The 17209-nt window shown below is 50.3% G+C and overlaps 13 protein-coding genes across 13 annotated transcripts; 7 read left to right on the top strand and 6 right to left on the bottom strand.

Annotated features, from left to right (window-relative positions):
* Positions 1-133: 133 nt before the first annotated feature.
* HPODL_03843 (Myosin-13, skeletal muscle, extraocular) lies at positions 134-2440 on the bottom strand (the record flags this gene model as incomplete). The annotated part of the gene is made up of 1 exon (XM_014078616.1): positions 134-2440. One exon carries the CDS (start codon positions 2438-2440, stop codon positions 134-136), a length of 2307 nt encoding a protein of 768 aa, XP_013934091.1.
* Positions 2441-2575: 135 nt separating this feature from the next.
* On the top strand, positions 2576-3374 carry HPODL_05233 (Transcription factor IIA, alpha/beta subunit; the record flags this gene model as incomplete). The annotated part of the gene is made up of 2 exons (XM_014078615.1): positions 2576-2593; positions 2628-3374. 2 exons carry the CDS (start codon positions 2576-2578, stop codon positions 3372-3374), a joined length of 765 nt encoding a protein of 254 aa, XP_013934090.1.
* A 94-nt stretch (positions 3375-3468) lies between these two features.
* On the top strand, positions 3469-3987 carry HPODL_05232 (uncharacterized protein; the record flags this gene model as incomplete). The annotated part of the gene is made up of 1 exon (XM_014078614.1): positions 3469-3987. One exon carries the CDS (start codon positions 3469-3471, stop codon positions 3985-3987), a length of 519 nt encoding a protein of 172 aa, XP_013934089.1.
* A 34-nt stretch (positions 3988-4021) lies between these two features.
* On the bottom strand, positions 4022-5287 carry HPODL_03842 (Zuotin; the record flags this gene model as incomplete). The annotated part of the gene is made up of 1 exon (XM_014078613.1): positions 4022-5287. One exon carries the CDS (start codon positions 5285-5287, stop codon positions 4022-4024), a length of 1266 nt encoding a protein of 421 aa, XP_013934088.1.
* Positions 5288-5351: 64 nt separating this feature from the next.
* On the top strand, positions 5352-6107 carry HPODL_03841 (elongator complex protein 6; the record flags this gene model as incomplete). Its single annotated transcript, XM_014078612.1, has 1 exon — positions 5352-6107. The coding sequence occupies one exon, from the start codon at positions 5352-5354 to the stop codon at positions 6105-6107; it is 756 nt and encodes a 251-aa protein (XP_013934087.1).
* Position 6108: 1 nt separating this feature from the next.
* Positions 6109-7749, bottom strand: HPODL_03840 (Triacylglycerol lipase of the lipid particle, responsible for all the TAG lipase activity of the lip; the record flags this gene model as incomplete). The annotated part of the gene is made up of 1 exon (XM_014078611.1): positions 6109-7749. One exon carries the CDS (start codon positions 7747-7749, stop codon positions 6109-6111), a length of 1641 nt encoding a protein of 546 aa, XP_013934086.1.
* Positions 7750-8016: 267 nt separating this feature from the next.
* Positions 8017-8601, top strand: HPODL_03839 (Proteasome subunit beta type-4; the record flags this gene model as incomplete). The annotated part of the gene is made up of 1 exon (XM_014078610.1): positions 8017-8601. The coding sequence occupies one exon, from the start codon at positions 8017-8019 to the stop codon at positions 8599-8601; it is 585 nt and encodes a 194-aa protein (XP_013934085.1).
* Positions 8602-8660: 59 nt separating this feature from the next.
* Positions 8661-10433, bottom strand: HPODL_03838 (uncharacterized protein; the record flags this gene model as incomplete). Its single annotated transcript, XM_014078609.1, has 1 exon — positions 8661-10433. One exon carries the CDS (start codon positions 10431-10433, stop codon positions 8661-8663), a length of 1773 nt encoding a protein of 590 aa, XP_013934084.1.
* A 172-nt stretch (positions 10434-10605) lies between these two features.
* HPODL_03837 (U1 small nuclear ribonucleoprotein) lies at positions 10606-11376 on the bottom strand (the record flags this gene model as incomplete). The annotated part of the gene is made up of 1 exon (XM_014078608.1): positions 10606-11376. One exon carries the CDS (start codon positions 11374-11376, stop codon positions 10606-10608), a length of 771 nt encoding a protein of 256 aa, XP_013934083.1.
* A 95-nt stretch (positions 11377-11471) lies between these two features.
* Positions 11472-13946, top strand: HPODL_03836 (AdoMet-dependent rRNA methyltransferase SPB1; the record flags this gene model as incomplete). Its single annotated transcript, XM_014078607.1, has 1 exon — positions 11472-13946. The coding sequence occupies one exon, from the start codon at positions 11472-11474 to the stop codon at positions 13944-13946; it is 2475 nt and encodes an 824-aa protein (XP_013934082.1).
* A 77-nt stretch (positions 13947-14023) lies between these two features.
* Positions 14024-15364, top strand: HPODL_03835 (Protein PBN1; the record flags this gene model as incomplete). Its single annotated transcript, XM_014078606.1, has 1 exon — positions 14024-15364. One exon carries the CDS (start codon positions 14024-14026, stop codon positions 15362-15364), a length of 1341 nt encoding a protein of 446 aa, XP_013934081.1.
* A 151-nt stretch (positions 15365-15515) lies between these two features.
* HPODL_03834 (uncharacterized protein) lies at positions 15516-16790 on the top strand (the record flags this gene model as incomplete). Its single annotated transcript, XM_014078605.1, has 1 exon — positions 15516-16790. One exon carries the CDS (start codon positions 15516-15518, stop codon positions 16788-16790), a length of 1275 nt encoding a protein of 424 aa, XP_013934080.1.
* Positions 16791-16810: 20 nt separating this feature from the next.
* Positions 16811-17200, bottom strand: HPODL_05231 (uncharacterized protein; the record flags this gene model as incomplete). The annotated part of the gene is made up of 1 exon (XM_014078604.1): positions 16811-17200. One exon carries the CDS (start codon positions 17198-17200, stop codon positions 16811-16813), a length of 390 nt encoding a protein of 129 aa, XP_013934079.1.
* Between the last annotated feature and the right edge of the window lie 9 nt (positions 17201-17209).

Below are 17209 nucleotides of genomic sequence, written 5' to 3'. Positions count from 1 at the left end.
TTTCAGTAAATATTAGAGTCCTTTTTGGTAAATTGGCAGGATTACAGTTTCACCTGCGGAAATTAGAAAAAAAAAAGCTTACGCGTCACACGTCAGTCCGCCGTCGTACTAATAATATTAATAGATATTCAAATCAATCCTCAGCTTTTTTAATGAAATCAGGCAAAGCGTTTGCCTTATCGTTGCTCTCCAAGGACACATACTCCTCCCAGAGCTTTACCAGCTGCTTCTTTTCGTTGTTCTCGACCTCCAGCCGTCTCTTGAAGCTCTCCACCTCGCTGCGTAGCTGCTCGTTCTCTTTGCTCAGCTTCTTGAGCTTGTTCATCCATTTCATCTCGTAGCCCTTCTTCAGAATTGCAACCTTTTGCTCATGTTTGGCAGAATACTGCAAATATAGATCCTGAGCCAGCTTCTCCAGCTGCTGTTCGAGGTTCTTGTCGTGCTCCTGTATCTTGGCGTTGGCATCTGCGAGCTGGCTCTCTAGCGTGGCCACTTTCTGTTTCATTGTCGAGGCCTCCGTCTTGGCTTCCACCAGCTTTTCGTTCTTGGCATCCAGATTAGCGCTCAGCTCGTTGATCTGGGCCTCCGTGCTGCCCCGCAGCGCAGACATCTCTTCCCGCAGCTTTTCCAGCAGCTCCTCGGTGTTCTGGTCCTTGCGGCTGCTCAATTGCTGGCTCAGCTCCTCCTTCTCGGCCTTAAGACGCTTGATCTCGTCGCGACGGTGTCCCATGACCTCTTTCAGACTCGTGTTTTCATCTACCAGTAAAGTCTCCTTCTCCTGCAGAGACTCGAGCTCTGAACGCACGGCACTCAGTTCGTTCTCCAGTGCAATGATTTTATCCACGCCAGACCTCAGCTCGTCTTGGTATGCGTTGAGTTTCTCGGTGGCTTGGCTGAGGTCGAGTTCAAGACCCTCGATCTTGACTGCTTGCTCGTCAAGCTTCTCACGCAGCTCGGCCGCATCCTTTGTTTTTGAATCTAGCTCCCTGACAAGATCCTCCGTCTTCTTCAGGGCAGACTCGGAACTGCTTGACACATTCTTTAGTTGGTTTTCAAGCGACTCTTTCTCTTTAGTCAGTTGCTCGATCTCGTTCAATCTCAGCTCCAGCGCAGACGAAAGTTCAATTTTTTCGTTGGATAACACGGTTTTCTCCTCCTTCAAACTGGTGACGGATATCTCTAAATCGGTGATGCGTGCGGTCTTGTCTGTGAGCTCAGACTCGAAGTTTTTTGCCGTTCCCATCAGTTGACTGTAGATTGTTTTCAGCTTCTCAAGCTTGGACTCGTAGAATTTGACTCTGGATTCCAATTGGCTTATTTTGGAATTTGACAATTGGATTGACTGCTTGTATGATTGAAGCTCAACAATAAGCTCGGCCTTTTCGTTCAACAGATGTTTCTTTTCTCCAGACTCGGTCTCTAATTGCGCAGAAACAGAGGCCAATGCGGTTTCTGTAGAAGCAAGCTTCTCTGATTGGACTGCCACTTCCTCTTTCAACGCGTCAATGCTACTCTGCATGGAAGACTTAATCCCTTCCAGCTGAGAATTTGTGAACACCGGCCTTTCTTCCGCTTCGTCGCCGCCAACAAGCTCGAAATCCTCGATTTCGTCTTCCTGATCAATCATGGCGCTGAAGACGTCCAGGGCAGAGATTTTCTGTGAAAGCTTGACAGGCGACATTCTCTCGTCCTGCTCACCCTCTGAGTCCGAGGTGTCGTCGTGGTGGTCTAGCGACGAGTCGGCCGCAATCGCAGAAATGTCGTTGATCTGTGTACCCCTGTGTTTGAGTCCCTTGATCACCTCTGTCTCGCCGTCTATCTTGTCCTCGAGTAGTTGTCCGTGGCTCACGTTGGCGAGTGGGCTGTTCTGCGGATCGAGCACAGGATTCTCAGTGGAGGCGTTGTGCAAATCGATGTCCGAATCGTTCATCAGCCGACTGTGGTGTTCTCTGTGGGGGGTCACGCGCTTCTTGGAGCCCGGTCTCAGCGGAGTCTGGAACGATTCGTCCCCCAAATGCATCTTCTTCGCGTCCGAGACAAGTAGCGGAGTGTCCATGTGTCTTTTGGAATTCATTCTATTTTGGTGAGACCCCACCGGCGAAGACTGCACCTCGACCGCGTCCGACTCCACGTCGAGCATCTCAATCTTATCGGTGTCGGTGGTGTTATTGTCGTCGTTTTCCTTCTCTGCCGTGCTCAAGGCCTTCGTCAGATCGTGTTTTCCGAGCGCAATTGGAACCAATTTGCTGTTGAGGGGCTCTTTGATACAGGTCAAAGGCACTCTGGCAGGGGAAACTGCGAGGGACTGCGTTTTCTGGGGCGACAGCGACCGCCGTCTGAAGCTGGGCTTTCTGATTTCATGCTTGTACGTGAGACCGTGTTCAATCCGCTTGAGCGCGGTCTTAGCTCCGCTGGGGCTATTTTCGCTGAGCTTTGCCATATCAAAGTATAAACAAAAAAACGCGTACAAAAAAATACCCAAAGGGTGGCATATAATTGAAAAAAACCTTACCCGGCCACTAGAATTAACATTACAAATATTTCTTGCCTTTAAGGATTTCAATTGTACATCACCATGTCCAACAAGGAATGTGTAAGTGTTATCTTGTTCTGGATTCTAACATCAGTCTGAGCTGTACGAGCGTATCATTGAAGATGTGATTGCCGAATCTCGACAGGACTTTGAGGACGGGGGCATCGACGAGCAAACGTTGATGGACCTCAAACGGATATGGAGAGATAAATTGTCGAAGACCGGGGTTGCGTCTTTCAGCTGGGACCTGAAAAGACAACAGTACGACGAGAGCAGTAATTTGCTGGGACTGGGCGACGACCAGATCAGCTCCCAGACGTACCAGGAGCAGTTCAACCCTACCGGCAGCGACGCAAACTCAGGGCTACACATCCAGGGGCTCCATCTACCGCAGTCGGATCTGGCGCTGCCGACGAACTCGATGAAGCAGGAGGACGACCTCGGAGGGATGAACATCGCGCTTCCTGGCGGAGGCAGAATAGGACAGTCGGACGGAACGGTGACGTTTACTGTGGAGGGAAAACAGGCCGAGGAGCTTGCCAGAAAGCTCCGTCGGACGCAGACGGATGGACAGGGAGATCTGGGTGACGACGGCAACGAGCTGGGGTCCGATCTGGGCGTGGACTCGGACGAGATCAACTCGGATCTGGACGACCCCGACGACGACGAGATCAACTCGGCAGATGATAACGAGGACCAGGAGTATAACATCATGCTATGTTTGTACGATAGGGTGCAGCGTGTGAAGAACAAGTGGAAATGCAACTTGAAGGACGGGATCGCTAACATCGACGGACGCGACTACGCCTTCCAAAAGGCGACGGGAGAAAGCGAGTGGTAGCCAAATGTATTCGGCTGTGATTGTATATTATGATAGATGGATGACGTGAAAAAATAGCGAAAATGTAATAAAAACCATAATTTTATTTTCATTCATGTTACAACCTCGAATCCGGTATTTTAGTGCTCTGAGAGCGCTGCGCAACAAGACCCCGCGTGTGTCGCAGGTGGAAAATCAAGTAGAGCAGCCCACTGACGCCGAAGAAAGCCCTCTTTCGCCTGCTGAACTCGAGGCAATCAACAACATACAGTCGTCGCTCTACCAGCCCAGCGACCCGTTTCTCGAACCGTCCAAGGCCGATCTGATCCAACAGAAGATCGACGCCATCTCACAGAAACTAGAACGACAGAAGCAGCTTGAGCAGGCCAAGTATCAAAAGCTCATAGAGGAGCAGGAGCAGGCCTTACGTCCCACGTTGAGCGACTACAAACGGCCCATCACCTCGTTCCTGCTTCTGGGGTCCGGCGTGTATCTGCTGCTCCAGTACGCATGGACGTATTTGGAGGGAGAAGAGCACATCATTGCCATGGAGCAGAAGACACGAGAATACGAAAAGGAAATCCAGACACTGCTAGATCAGCAGGTTCCAAAGAAAAAATGGTTTTGGAACTAGAACGCCTCTGTACTTACGCAATAATACTTACAAATTAACCGAAGAAGTTGTAGGATTTGCCGGTCTCCTTAGCTGCAGCGTCCAGGACCGATTTGGCGGCAGAAGCGTCGGCACCATTCAGCTTGCCAGCGACATCGGCCAGAGAAACATCGCTCAGAGCCTCCAATAAAGTCTCGATGTCTGCGTCGATGAGAGTGGCTTTATCCTCGGCCCCAAAGTACCCATTGTCCTTAGCAGCAGCTCTGATGGCACGCTTGTTCTTTTTCTTCGCGCTCTTAGCGGCCTCCTTGGCCTTCTTTGCATTCTCTTTTTCGAGCTTGGCCTTGGCCTCTGCTTCTGCCTTGGCCTTAGCCTCGGCCTCAGCTTTAATACGGGCCTCCTCAGCGGCCTTTCTAGCACCAGCTTCTCTCTCCCACTTCTTTCTGGCCTTCTCGGCTTTCTCTTCCTCCTTGAACTTTTTAATTCTTGGGTCCTCAGAGTTGGCTCTCTTCACAAGATCGGCCAATCTCTTGTTGTCCTCAACCTTTCTCTTCTTTCTAGCGTTGTTGTTCTTCTTCTCAATGTAACGCTTGTGGTCTCTGTTGGCAGTGTCATCTGGAACGTCCTCGTCCAGGAACTCAAAGGTTCTCCAGGAGTCAAAGTTGGCCCAGAACTTGTAGAAGGCCTCCACTTCCTCCTTGCTGGAGTCCATGGTTCCCAGAGAAGGAACAGGCTGCTTGTTGGAGAATCTGGCCTCTGACTCAAACACAGGCGTCCATGCCTCAAAGAAGTCGTACTTTTCCTTTGGAGATGGAGGCTCGACGTCGGCATTGAAGTCAACAGAGTCGTACTGTCTTCTTTTGATAGGATCCAGCAGAGTTTCGTAAGCTTTCTGGATAATCTTGAAGAACCCGTCCTGGTCTAGTCCACCAGCAGCTCCCTTTTTGTCTGGATGGTGCTTGAGAACCTGCTTACGGTGAGCCCTTCTAATCTGGTCCTCGGTAGCTCTGTATCTGAGTTTTGACAGACCCATCACAGCGTAAAGATCGGCAGTCTTCCAGTCTCTTGGATCATGCTCAAGAAGATCTTCGCTCTGTTCCTCGTCAAACTCATCGTCGTCGTTGGACTCTTCCACGGACTTGACGTTCTTGGAGGCCTCGAGTTTCTCGTACTCGGACCAGGTGTGGCCTCGCAGGGTTCTGGTGGCGTGCGCAAGGAAATACTTGCCAACAGGCTCAACAGGACGCTTGACAGCAGCGCTGTAGTTGGAGTGAGCTTTGAAATCGCCAGAAAAGCTGGCAGGAACAGCAGGAAGCGACATGCTTTAGTATGGAATTAAAAGTTGAAAAAATTGGAAAAAAAAATATTTTCCGTGCTCCCTAACCATGACATCGTCTTCCGACCTCCAACAACAGGACCTTGTTGTGTTCGAAGACCGCTCGATTCTACCGAAATCAAACCCAGAACACAACTACTGCACACTGGTACTTTATAAGGCCTCTACGCGGCCCACATGGCTCAACGTAGCGCTTGTGGAAAACTCGCTTTTTGGCACCTGCTACGTCAACAAGACGCCCGTTTCCGACCGCTCGACTGCTCCAGTCGTATTTGCGTCGCTTAGTACCGATGAGACAACATACCGCAAACAAATGGCACGGCTGAAGGGCGATCTGGCTGGCTTCAAATACGTTGACCTCTTCAACAGCTACCAGGACTGGTATACCAAGATCTTGCTTGAGGTGGACCGACAGAGCAAACTGGGCAAGCCAAACGTGTTCATCGAGAATCCTGAATTTTTGCTGTTCCTCACAGACATCACAGTGGACAAGTTGCTCGCACAATTGCGGAAACTAAATACGAAATGCAATTTATTCCTAATTAGCTCGAGCGACGAGAGTCTGATGGAATATTCCGATTCCCCAGACGACTTCGCCACCATTCACGCTACTTTTTTAACGAAACTTGCACACAGATCGTCTCTGATCTTTTCTCTGCGTCCGTTGCGCACTGGAAGGGCCGAGGACGTGACCGGAGAGCTGACAATTGGCAGAGGCCTGATCGGCTCGCCTAAAAAGATTGTCGAACGAGAATACCTCTATCTGATCAATAAGGAAGGGACCGTGAAGCTTTTCTATAGATAACCTATTTGCTTCTGTATATGTTATAATAATCGTCGAGAGCAAACTCAATTGCGCAACGAGTCTCCAATAACGGATATAGTGGCCATACAGACCGCTCTCCGACCTGGATCCAGTAGGGAATATTCTTCTGGTACTCGTTGATGTCGAATATTCGGCTGAAATCTTTGATGAGCGTTCTGAGCTCCGGAACGATGGTGATCTCGCTGTTTTCAAACCTGGGTGTTTTCTCGTCCACGGCCAACCATCTGAGGAAACCCAGGAGCAATCCAAATTTCTCCAGAGCCTCCACTCTGTGTCTGAGCTCCAGACTTACCAGATTCTTGATATGGTTGGTCAATTGCCAGGACGTTGGGGAGTGTTTGAGGTCGTTGCCGATGAGCGGCGCAAGATACGGCCTGGCCAGAGAAACAACAAAATGGTTGACATTGAATAGTTCTGTGAGTCTGGTGTAGGGCGAAATTGGCTTGAACGATTTCGTATTGATCGAACTGGTGTAATGCGGCGACAAATATTCGCAGTGTCGTTTTAAGATTGTCAGCGTCTTGATCTCATTGTTTGCGGACTTGTACTTGAGCTGGACATCTTCGTCCAGGACGCCGTTTCCGATGGAACAGCAAATTGCGCTCTTGATTGTGACGTTGGGCGTGGAAACATAATTTAGAAGCGACGGCACGCAGCTCTCCGTTGGATGAATAAGAATGTTGAGGATTCTGTTAGTCTTCAAGTACGCCTCTTCGAAAGTCAGGTCTCCGACCTTGGACTCCACGTACTTGATAAACAATAGCATGTCTTGGCTGTATCCGCGTTTGATAACAGAGCCAATCACGTGGTGGCTGTTCCCGTCAACTTTGTCCTCTGGTAGCAGTTTGACCAGATTATTAAGATTGTCCTCAATTTCGGTGTCGTCCAAACAGCATATCAATGCGCCAACCAGGGCGCCGATTGCAGAACCAGCAATTATTCTGGGCAACAGATTTTTGAAGTATAGTGCCTTGATGACTCCCAGGTGACAGAGTCCAAACAGAGAGCCCCCTTGTAAAATCAGGGCCGTGACTCCAATAGTCTGTCGCGAGTCGTGGAAAAAGTCCAGTTTCATCTGGTTAAAATAGCTCTGCTCCATGGTCTGGTCGCGCAACTGCCACTCGTCTATAAACTGGAAGCATTTCAGTACCTCTTCGATGTAGTCTTCAATCAAGACTTTGGTGCCAATGTACGACTTGTTGTAAAGTTGTTTGTTCGAGATCCCGCCAAAGTTCCGGAGCACACTCGAACGCAAGATCCCCATCACCTTGAGCGGGTCTTTGTAGATTCTTGCAAGCCGGAGATCGTGCAGACGCTCGTTTATGAGTCTGTAGTCGTACTTTTTGGAGATGAAGTTCTGTCGCCAGACGTCGTAGCCGTTAAGCCGGTCGATTTCCGATGTGATCATCTCCCATTCGTGGAAATCTGTGCACGTTTGCAAAGACCGCTTTAGGTCGCGGATAGGCGAGTCTCTCACGAGCTTGATGAGCCGTTTGACCCAGAAGAACACCACATCAATTATGAGCGTCAGCACCTTCCAGAGTCCTGGCGGCGTGTTGTTGATGACGAGCGAAATAACATATAACATGGCCATCGAAAGGCCCTTGCTATTCCTCTTCATGTTTAAGCGGACTAACTAAATTTAAAATTGGGGGAATTTAATAAATGACGTCGGTCCTTGGGGGTTAGAAATATTACTAGCTGAAGGAGAGCTAACACTAGCCGCCTAGAATATCAATGTCATTCCAGGGCCATTGACACCCCTACATGGAGACCACGCTGCCATCTACGCCAGCAGACCCGGTCTGATTACATAAAACCAGCCAAATTCACGGCTGTGAAAATATCTACATATATTTTCCCCTATTATTTTCTCTTTTTCGCCACCATGGATATCATTTTGGGCATCAGAGTCAAAGACTCGGTCATTGTCGCCACATCAAAAGCGTTCACAAGAGGAATCTCGGTCCTCAAAGACACAGACGACAAGACAAGAGTGCTCAACCAGTACAATCTGCTGGCATTCACCGGAGAGTCGGGAGACACGACACAGTTCGCAGACTACATCCAGGCCAACATCCAGCTGTTCACAATGAGAGAAAACACAGAACTGAATTCCAAGGCGATTGCGTCCTTTGTCAGACAGCAATTGGCCACCTCGATCAGATCAAGAACGCCCTACCAGGTGCAGGTCCTGTTGGGAGGACTCCACAACGGCTCCGAGCCATTTTTGTCGTTGATCGATTACTTGGGCACTCGGGTGGATCTGCCGTACTGTGCCCACGGGTATGCTGCCTTCTACACCATGTCGCTGCTCGACCACCACTACAGACCGGATATGGCCCTCGACGAAGGCCTGAAATTGCTCAAATTGTGCCACCAGGAGCTCGTGAAGAGAATGCCTATCGAATTCAAAGGGCTGTACGTGAAAGTGATCGACAAGGACGGCATCAGAGATATAGATTTTTCCTAATAAAATTACTAGTCGTTCCATTACATACACCTATAAACACCAGGTTTCTCACCCCCCCCTCATATTATCAACGTCTTGGCCTCCTCGCTCGAGACTGGAGGTTTTGCGTGGATAGTGCTCACCGGCTGGTTCTTCTCATCAAGAACAACGGTGTCGTACAACATGATTGTGCTCGTGGTCTCTTGCTCAGCTTCTCTCTCGGCCTTCTCGCGGGCCTGGAACTCGACGTTGGCCTTGGCACGCAAAATGGCCAAGTACGACTCGCCGTCGTTCACCAAGGTGCCCAGCGTTCTGTTCAGCTCGTTCAGCAGTTTGGTCACGCGTTCCAGCTTTGGAGTGGAGCTCAGGAGCAGGTCTCTGGTCTGAATTAGTTCCTGCTTCAGTTCTTTGTAGTTCTTCCACTCTTTCCAGTCGTCTCCGTTCTTCACAATCTCTGTAGAGTAGGCGTTGAGCGTAGACTCGCTGAACTCTTCAAGGGTTTCCAAGATGGACGTTCTCACACGCAGCACCTCATCGGAGAACTCTTGCTCGTATTTCTTGAAATCCTCGGTGATCTCCACGCCCTTTTGTGTCAGAGACTCCGACAGACGCTTGAGAAGATCGCGCATGTCCTGGCGAGTAACGTACTTGTCTGTGTCGTGGTTGATATCGTGAATCATCACGTGTGCCTCATCGTAGTTACGGTTGACGAGCTCGCCCAACTCCTGCAATTTAGGTCTCAATTGGTTGTAGATCTTGTTGTAGGCATTCTCGTCGACCTGGGCCACCTGTGACTCGAAATCATTTAACGCATCCTGTGTTACCCCCTTTAACATCTTGTTGTACTTGGTGAGTGTGGGCTCGGCCTCGGTGAGAGTTTCGGAGACGTCGTCTGTCTTGTCGGTCTCCGCAGCCTGTTTCGACAATTTCTTAAAAAACTCCACGTCCTCGTAGGTTGGGATCTTGAACTTGGCATTAAGTAGCTTGTTGAATTCATCCTTTAAAAACTGCTTTTTGTGCTCCGTCCGCCAATACTCCTCCGTGGTCTTTCTGATCTTCGATTCCCGTTGGAAAGCATCAAGATACTCATAAGTCTTGCTGTAAAAGTATCCCACTGCGTCCACCAATAAAACAACCAATCTTTTGGTATTCAGATAAAACCAGGAGTTTCTAAATGCCTCCACATGCGGCTCCAGCTTGTTCAATCGTAGTTTATAGTAAAGTTTCACCAATTGTGGTTTCACATATAGGTTATATCTGAGATACAATGCGAGCCTTAATTTGGTTCCTTGGATATAAAGGTTTGTTTTCACCTGATGGAAAATGGATAGAGTCCGGGGGACAACCTTTGTCAGGATTACCACCTTAGCCTTTGTGGTCAGCTCAATTGATTTAGCCCTAGCGTACTCTCTCATTTCCGCAACTTTCACTCTGACATAAACCAAGGCAAGTCCTGTCACCTCCTGCGTCTTGGCCGTCACCTTATCAGAAAATTCGCTTACTTTCGTTTTAACAACGCCACTGTACTTGTCAACATGTGGCTTTGCAAATTTTGTGTAGACTTTCGCACTTTGGTCGTAGCCAGATTGCACAATTGGCTTCACTGGTGACTTGACGTAGAGGTTATTCAGTGGAGTGAAAACCTTCGCGTCCGCGACTTCAATGACTGGGCTGCAGTATGGCTCCACAAACCTGTAGTACTTGTGGGTGTAAAGACAGAGGGCATCACTGGATTGTGAAGCGTCCAATTGATAAGTCTGTGTAAGGGGACACTTGACAGTTATATGGGTGATAACATATAGTAATACACCAATGACAAACAAAAGCCTGTTTTTAGGAGATAAAAGTGCCATTTTGGATGTCCTGGCAGGTTATAACAAAATGGGCTTGCCGAAATCAATAACAAACTTGTTGATGGCGACTCGTTCCAAAATATTTTATTTTACTTTTCCTGAAGTAAACAAGTTTTTTTAGGAGGATTGCGCACGATGCATACAAAACCACACCCGTACACCAGATACTTTATCAGTACCTCGGTGGTCGGTTGTAGGGCGTTCTGTTGGGCCTGTGACCATATGGTCTCGGAGCCCTTCCGCCACGGCCTCGGTAACCATAATTTCCACGCCCATAAGACGCTGGAGGCGGATACAGCATCTTGGGAGCAGGTTCCTGTTGCTCTATGTGTTTGTGCTTCTGTGCTATCTGGCGCCCCCCCAGCCCACCTCCTAGTCTCCTAGGTTTCCAGTTTTTCACCACGCGGCCTCTTTCAATGTCTACGATCACTGCACGATCTTTTATCACCATTCTATTACCTTTCTGAAACGCTAGCTTGGCATCGGACTCTGATTTGTACAGGATGAAAGCATAACCTCGACTTTTCCCAGTATTGGTGTCTCTCACGACTCGGATTTGATCGATTTCGCCAAACTGTGCGAATTTTTCGCGCAACTCTATTTCATTAACTGTGTAATCTAGTCTTCCAACGAAAACGGTTTTGTACGGGTCTCCAGCAATGTTGGTGTCTGTTTCCGGGTTCCATTTTAGTAGCGCTCGTTGAAGTGCATCTTTGTTTTGCTGCGACTTCAATTTTGCCTTGGCCTCTCGGCTGACGAACTCGTTCTTGTAGTCCTTATACTCTTCGACATGTTCCTTCAAAGAGGACAGGAACTGCGCAATTCCGTCCACTTTGGGCGTTCGCCGTTTCTCTATAGGAACATCTGCTGGGGGCAGGTATTGAAGAGGCACCTTGGGCGTGAAAAGATCCACTATCAGTGGAGTATACTTATTATCCGACATACGGAAAAAAGAGACGATAGATTAAAAGTGAAGGTCGATCGACCAAAAAAATTTATAAAAAATTTTAGGGAAAAAAATCATTATCTCGATTAAACATGGCTGGAACTCAGAAGAAGAACGCCAAAGGTCGGTTGGATAGATACTACCACCTGGCAAAGGAAAAAGGGTATCGTGCACGTTCGTCTTTCAAGATTCTTCAAATCAACCAGAAGTATGGCCATTTCTTAGAAAAATCCAAGGTCGTGATAGATCTTTGTGCGGCACCAGGATCCTGGTGTCAGGTTGCAGCGCAGCTTTGCCCAGTGAACTCTCTCATTGTGGGAGTGGATATTGTGCCCATCAAGCCGATTCCAAACTGTATCACCTTCCAAAGCGATATTACCACAGAAGACTGCAAATCCAAGCTCCGGGGCCATCTCAAGACGTGGAAAGCAGACACCGTTTTGCACGATGGTGCGCCCAACGTGGGTTTGAACTGGGTGCAGGACGCTTATACCCAATCGCATTTGACGCTGCAGGCGTTGAGACTTGCTGTTGAGCACTTGGCAGCGGGCGGAACGTTTGTCACCAAGGTTTTCCGTTCCAGAGACTACAACAATCTGGTCTGGGTTTTCCGCCAGCTTTTCGACAAAGTTGAGGCCACGAAGCCGCCTGCGTCTCGTAATGTTTCTGCGGAGATTTTCGTTGTTTGCAAAGGCTTCAAGGCGCCCAAGAAACTGGATCCTCGGCTACTGGATCCCAAGGAGGTGTTCGAGGAGCTGCCAGAGGGGCCTGTCAATAACGAGGCCAAGGTTTTCAACCCAGAGGTCAAGAAGAGAAAGAGAGATGGTTACGATGAGGGCGACTACACTCTTTTCCACCCGATGGCTCTTTTGGACTGGGTGCGACAGGAAGAGGACGTGATCAACACTTTAGGAAGTGTGAGCAAGTTTGAGATTGACGAGAATAGCGACGAGTGGAAGCTTCTGCGCCGGATGAAGGACACCACTCCGGAGTTTTTGGAGTGCTGCAAGGACCTCAAAGTGCTGGGCAAGAAAGATTTCCGTATGCTGATCAAATGGCGGAAACATGCTCGTTTGGTGCTGGATTTGGACGACGAGAAGGAGGAAAAACAGATAGAGGTTGAGGAGTTGACCGAGGAGCAGAAAATTGACCAGGAGATCGAGGAAATGAAGGAGAAGATCCGTCTCAAGCAGAAGAGAGAGAAAAGACGCAAAAACGAGGCCCGGCAGCAGGAGATCCAGAGAATGCAGATGAACATGTTGACAGACATGCAGATCGGTATCGACGCGGGCCAGATCGGGTCGGAGAGTCTGTTCAACTTGAAGTTGGCCGAGAAGACCGGACAGCTGAACGAGCTAGCCCGCGGCAAGAAGAGCATGGTGTTCACGGGCGAGGATCTGATCCGCGACAACGACATTGTTGTGGATGAGCACCAAGCTGTTGAGTCTGGCGACGAGCTCGACAACCTTGAGGACCAGCTCAATTCGATGTATCAGCAATACAAGGAGGCGAAGATGGAGCGGGATGCGAAACTAAGAGCTAAGGCTGCGCGAGGCGGCGACGACGAGGAATGGGAAGGAATCGAAGACAGGCAGAGCGAAGTCGATTCGGACGAGGCCGTGGAGGAAAGCGAGAGCGAGAGCGACATCGATAGCGACGACGACGAGGCGATCAACAAGCTGATAGCCACCATTGAGAAGAAGAAGAAGGGCGGGCTGAGCAAGACGGCTAGTAATTTCTTTGGCGACTCTATTTTCGAGGGTGTCGAGGAGGTGAGCGCAGATAACGAGAAGCCGCAGCAGGAGTCTGCAAAGCAGGAGTTTGCAGAGCAGGCAGTTTCTGAGCAGCCGGCTTCGAAGTCGTCTGAGTCTGAGTCTGAAAGCGAGAGCGAAAGTGATGCTTCCGAGCTAGAGTCTGAGTCTGAGTCTGAGAGTGAGACCGAGCCTGACTTTGAGCTGGTTTCTGGGTCTGGCGACAGTTTGCCCCACAAACAGGAGGTCGACCTGGCCACTGTGGAAGCTATGACGCTTGCGCAGCAGCTTGCTTTGGGCCAGAAGTCGAAAAAAGACCTGATCGACGACGGGTTCAACAAGTACTCGTTCCGCGAAAAGGAAGGACTGCCCGACTGGTTCCTGGAAGATGAAGAGAAACACAGCAAGATCAACAGACCAATCACGAAGGAGGCCGCATTGGCCCTGAAGGAGAAGATGAAGCAGCTGAATGCCAGGCCGATCAAGAAGGTGATGGAGGCTGTTGGCAGAAAGAAGCTGAGGGCCATCAAGCGACTGGAGAAGATCAAGAAGAAGAGCGATCTGATTGCCGAGGACGATTCAAAGAGCGAGCTCGACAAGGCCAAGGAGATCCAGGCTCTTGCGTCGAAGCTGGGCAAGAAGAAGAAGACCAAGCCGAAGGTCACGGTGGTGGTTGCCAGAGGCAGCCACAAGGGCCTGTCTGGCCGTCCGAAGGGCGTCAAGGGCAAGTATAAGATGGTTGACGGTGTGATGAAGAACGAGATGCGTGCATTGAAGAGAATTGAGAAGAAGCGGAAGAAGAAGGGTAAGAAATAGTGTGGAACTAATATTGAAAAATAGGGATCAGCAATAAATAAATGCAATAAAATAAAATAAAATAAATAAACAGTGTAATGAATCACCGCACCACGCTGTTCGTGTACGGCAACGAAAAAGCAGTTTTTGACGCACTGGGGGGCAAAGACAAAATCGTTGTTCCAGCGTCGAAAGCGTCGCCGCTCGCCAGGGAAGACCGCATCGAGATAGACGTCTCCATGCTGAAACCAGAGTACCGCGACATTCTGGGCAAGTTGCAGCTGCTCAATGTCCAGCTGGGCAGAAAACGCAACGAAAAGCCGCAGTTCACGATATTTAGCGACCACGAGAGCCAACCGGCAGGGGTGCGTATCGACGTTGCTCCGCAAACTGCCCGTAACATGGCCCAGTACGAGAAGATGTCGCAATTGGCTGTTGAGATGGTTCTACAGCTGATCCGTGTGGACCAGAACGCTACGCCATATTTCTTTGAGGAGTGGTACCGGGCGTATCTGTTTGAAGAGCCAGATCTGGAGGTATCTGCCTTGAGAATATGGAATACACTAGTTGGGGGAGCTTTTCCATTTACTTCGGCGGAACTGCAACAGGCAACATCTGTGGAGCTTATTCTTGACGGAGACAAGCTTCGATTTCTATTTTACTGGCCCTTGGTTGACCACCGACTGGAGTTTGCCAGAGACAAGCGGGAGATCGGCGTGTTCTACCTCGACTCTCTGCCGGGCGACTACGACCTGAGCATCAGCGGAGCGCGTGTTCGCGGCAACTCCAAGTTTGTGCCGACATCGCTGTATGTGAACTCGTTCCACACCCAGCTACCTGGCGTTTCTGCTGAACACACCTTTGTAGAGCCGACAGGGCTGCATCCAAAGTACAAGGTGAGTGTTTCAGGCAAGAATGAGGCTCCAAAATCGACGTGTCGACTGATTTTCGATCTGGACATTCCGTCCACGTATATCGTCGACAGGTACCAATTGGCGTGGTTTGATGACATTTTCAGGAACGTGTCGGTTTTCGGCCGCAGCGACCTGGAATTGCCAAGCTACAAAGTTTCGGAAGGGTGTTCGCTGCGTGTGGAGTTAGGTCCCGACGTGCGGGAGTTTGAGATCCCGCTACATCTGAGATACGGCGAGCCATTGCGCGGTGTGAAACCGACCGGGTTAGGTACGGGAGATCTCTATTGGGATTGTGAGACCGATCCCGAGACAGACTCCTTAATCCGAGGCAGCTTCATGCACGAAAATCGAATATTGGAACGCACACACTGGCAGATGTTCCACATTGGCAGCCAGGGCCCAAATTACCTGGAGGCTTTGCTGCCCGTTGGCGACGTGCGGGAGAGCCGTATAGTGGAGACCGGCACGCTGGCGTTAGTGTCGGTTTTCGCCGTATGGCTTGCCAAATTGTTTTGGCAGATTTGATTCGTGATGGCTCTAGAAATCTTTCAACAATAACAAAGCGCAGCGTGTGGCTTTGCGGTTTCAATGGCTGCGAAAAATATTTCTAAAATTGTCTGCTGAAATTTGAGAGGAGTCAGAACTCTGCTGAAATTACTACAATCCACTCAGCACCATGCAGAGCCGTCCTATGGAGCAAGGCGTTGGTCTACGGCGGCGAGAGTCGGTCTCTTCGATGAGCTCTATGCGCAGCGTGCAGTCCATGACCACGCCACGCGAGCTGAGCACCGACTCGTTACTGGTGATCGAGGACCGTTTCGTTCGCAAGCCACGGGCCCAGAGAATTCGCCGGCCGGACCCCAGACCGCAGCCCCAGCTCTCCACGCGCGTGTCTTATCCTCCGCCCTCTGCTGGCCGCTCAATGTACTACTTTCCGAATGGCGAGGTTTTCAGGCCACGGATGCAACCACGGCCCAAGTCAGCCAAACACAGTTCCCTGCCAAACATGGCCAGCATGCCTGTCACCCAGCGGCAGCCGCCGTCTCTAGCTCCTCCGGCCCCTGTCCAGGAGTATCATCCGGCCCCTGAGACGCGGCAAATACCTCAAATATTCAATCAGCCCACAGGGTCGAGTGCGTCTTCAGCCTCGCCGTCGTCGTCGGTGGACCACAGCACGCCGGCGTCGTCCATCGCGTGCAGCGAGGAGGAGGAGACGGATGACAAGAAAGGACTGAAAGGAATGCTCAGCAAGCTGCTCCGCAAGGATAAGAAGCTCAGCAAAAGGGTCGAGCCGCACGCGTCTAAAAATAACCTGAGCAGCGATATCTCGTTTGAGTGTCTGTCGCTATCGACAGGGTTGAGCGACGACAGTAGCAGCTTTATAGCGGGCGACGACCGGCCCCTAGACGGCGGCGACCTGGACTCGGAGCTCGACTACATCTCGTCGATCATCGGGATTGGAGAAACGTCGTTTTTCGACGATCTGAGCCAGGACAAGCTCATCAAGCGCGAGTCGCTGAGGATGAAGTCGCTGGAGAAACAGAAGTCGTTGAGCAGGAAGAACACGCTCGACTCGCAGGCAACGATCGACGCGAAAAAGCATTGCGACAGCGCAAAGCCGCGCACTTTCGGCAACGGCGAGTTCGAGGTGGTCACCACAAACAGCGCCAAGGAGCCAGGCAAGTCCTGTGCCGTGGCGAGGTCTGCATTGAGCTCACGGTCGGCGAGTCCGCAGCGCGTGTCTTTTTCCGACAAGATCTACCTTAATGAGACGTTTTCTGCCGATCATTACGTGCGGTTTAATAGAGGCCTCAAGCACACCTACTCGCAACTGGCAAGAAACCCTGCGCAGATCAAGGAGATCCGGGCAGAGCTGAATCATTACAAATTACACGAAATGGCCGTTCACGAACAGTCTAGAGAGTATACGCATTATTTCCGAACTGCATAATATATTTGACCCAGGTTCATCTAGGACCCCCTGTAGGTGGAGTAGCCGTAGTTGCTGAGCAACAAAGGCACATGGTAGTGGTTATCTGGCGGGTTTGGCACCTCGAACGTGATATCGATAAAGGGGAAGAATGTCTTTCCGTCGCGCTCCAGAAAGTAGTTTTTCGTGTGAAAGCGTATCTGGTACACTCCTGACGCCAGACTAGTCCACTGGTTGTTTTCGAAGCCGACGCTTTTGAGCAAATGGCCGTCTGAGGCTGCCGGCACCCATTCAGCAACTCGGCCGTCCGAGTTCGTGCGGGCCGTCGCAAAATGCTGGAAAGTGTCCTTTAGAACGCGGATGTCGCACTCGACATTGGCCGCTGGCTGGCCCAGCGTGGTGTCCAAAATATGGCAGGTGATTGGAGGCATGGGAGAAAA

This window comes from Ogataea parapolymorpha, chromosome V (assembly GCF_000187245.1).
Source record: "Ogataea parapolymorpha DL-1 chromosome V, whole genome shotgun sequence".
In the NCBI taxonomy this organism is placed as follows: domain Eukaryota; kingdom Fungi; phylum Ascomycota; class Pichiomycetes; order Pichiales; family Pichiaceae; genus Ogataea; species Ogataea parapolymorpha.
The sequence above is the reverse complement of the archived record's forward strand: the minus strand, read 5'-3'. Positions and strand labels throughout refer to the sequence as shown.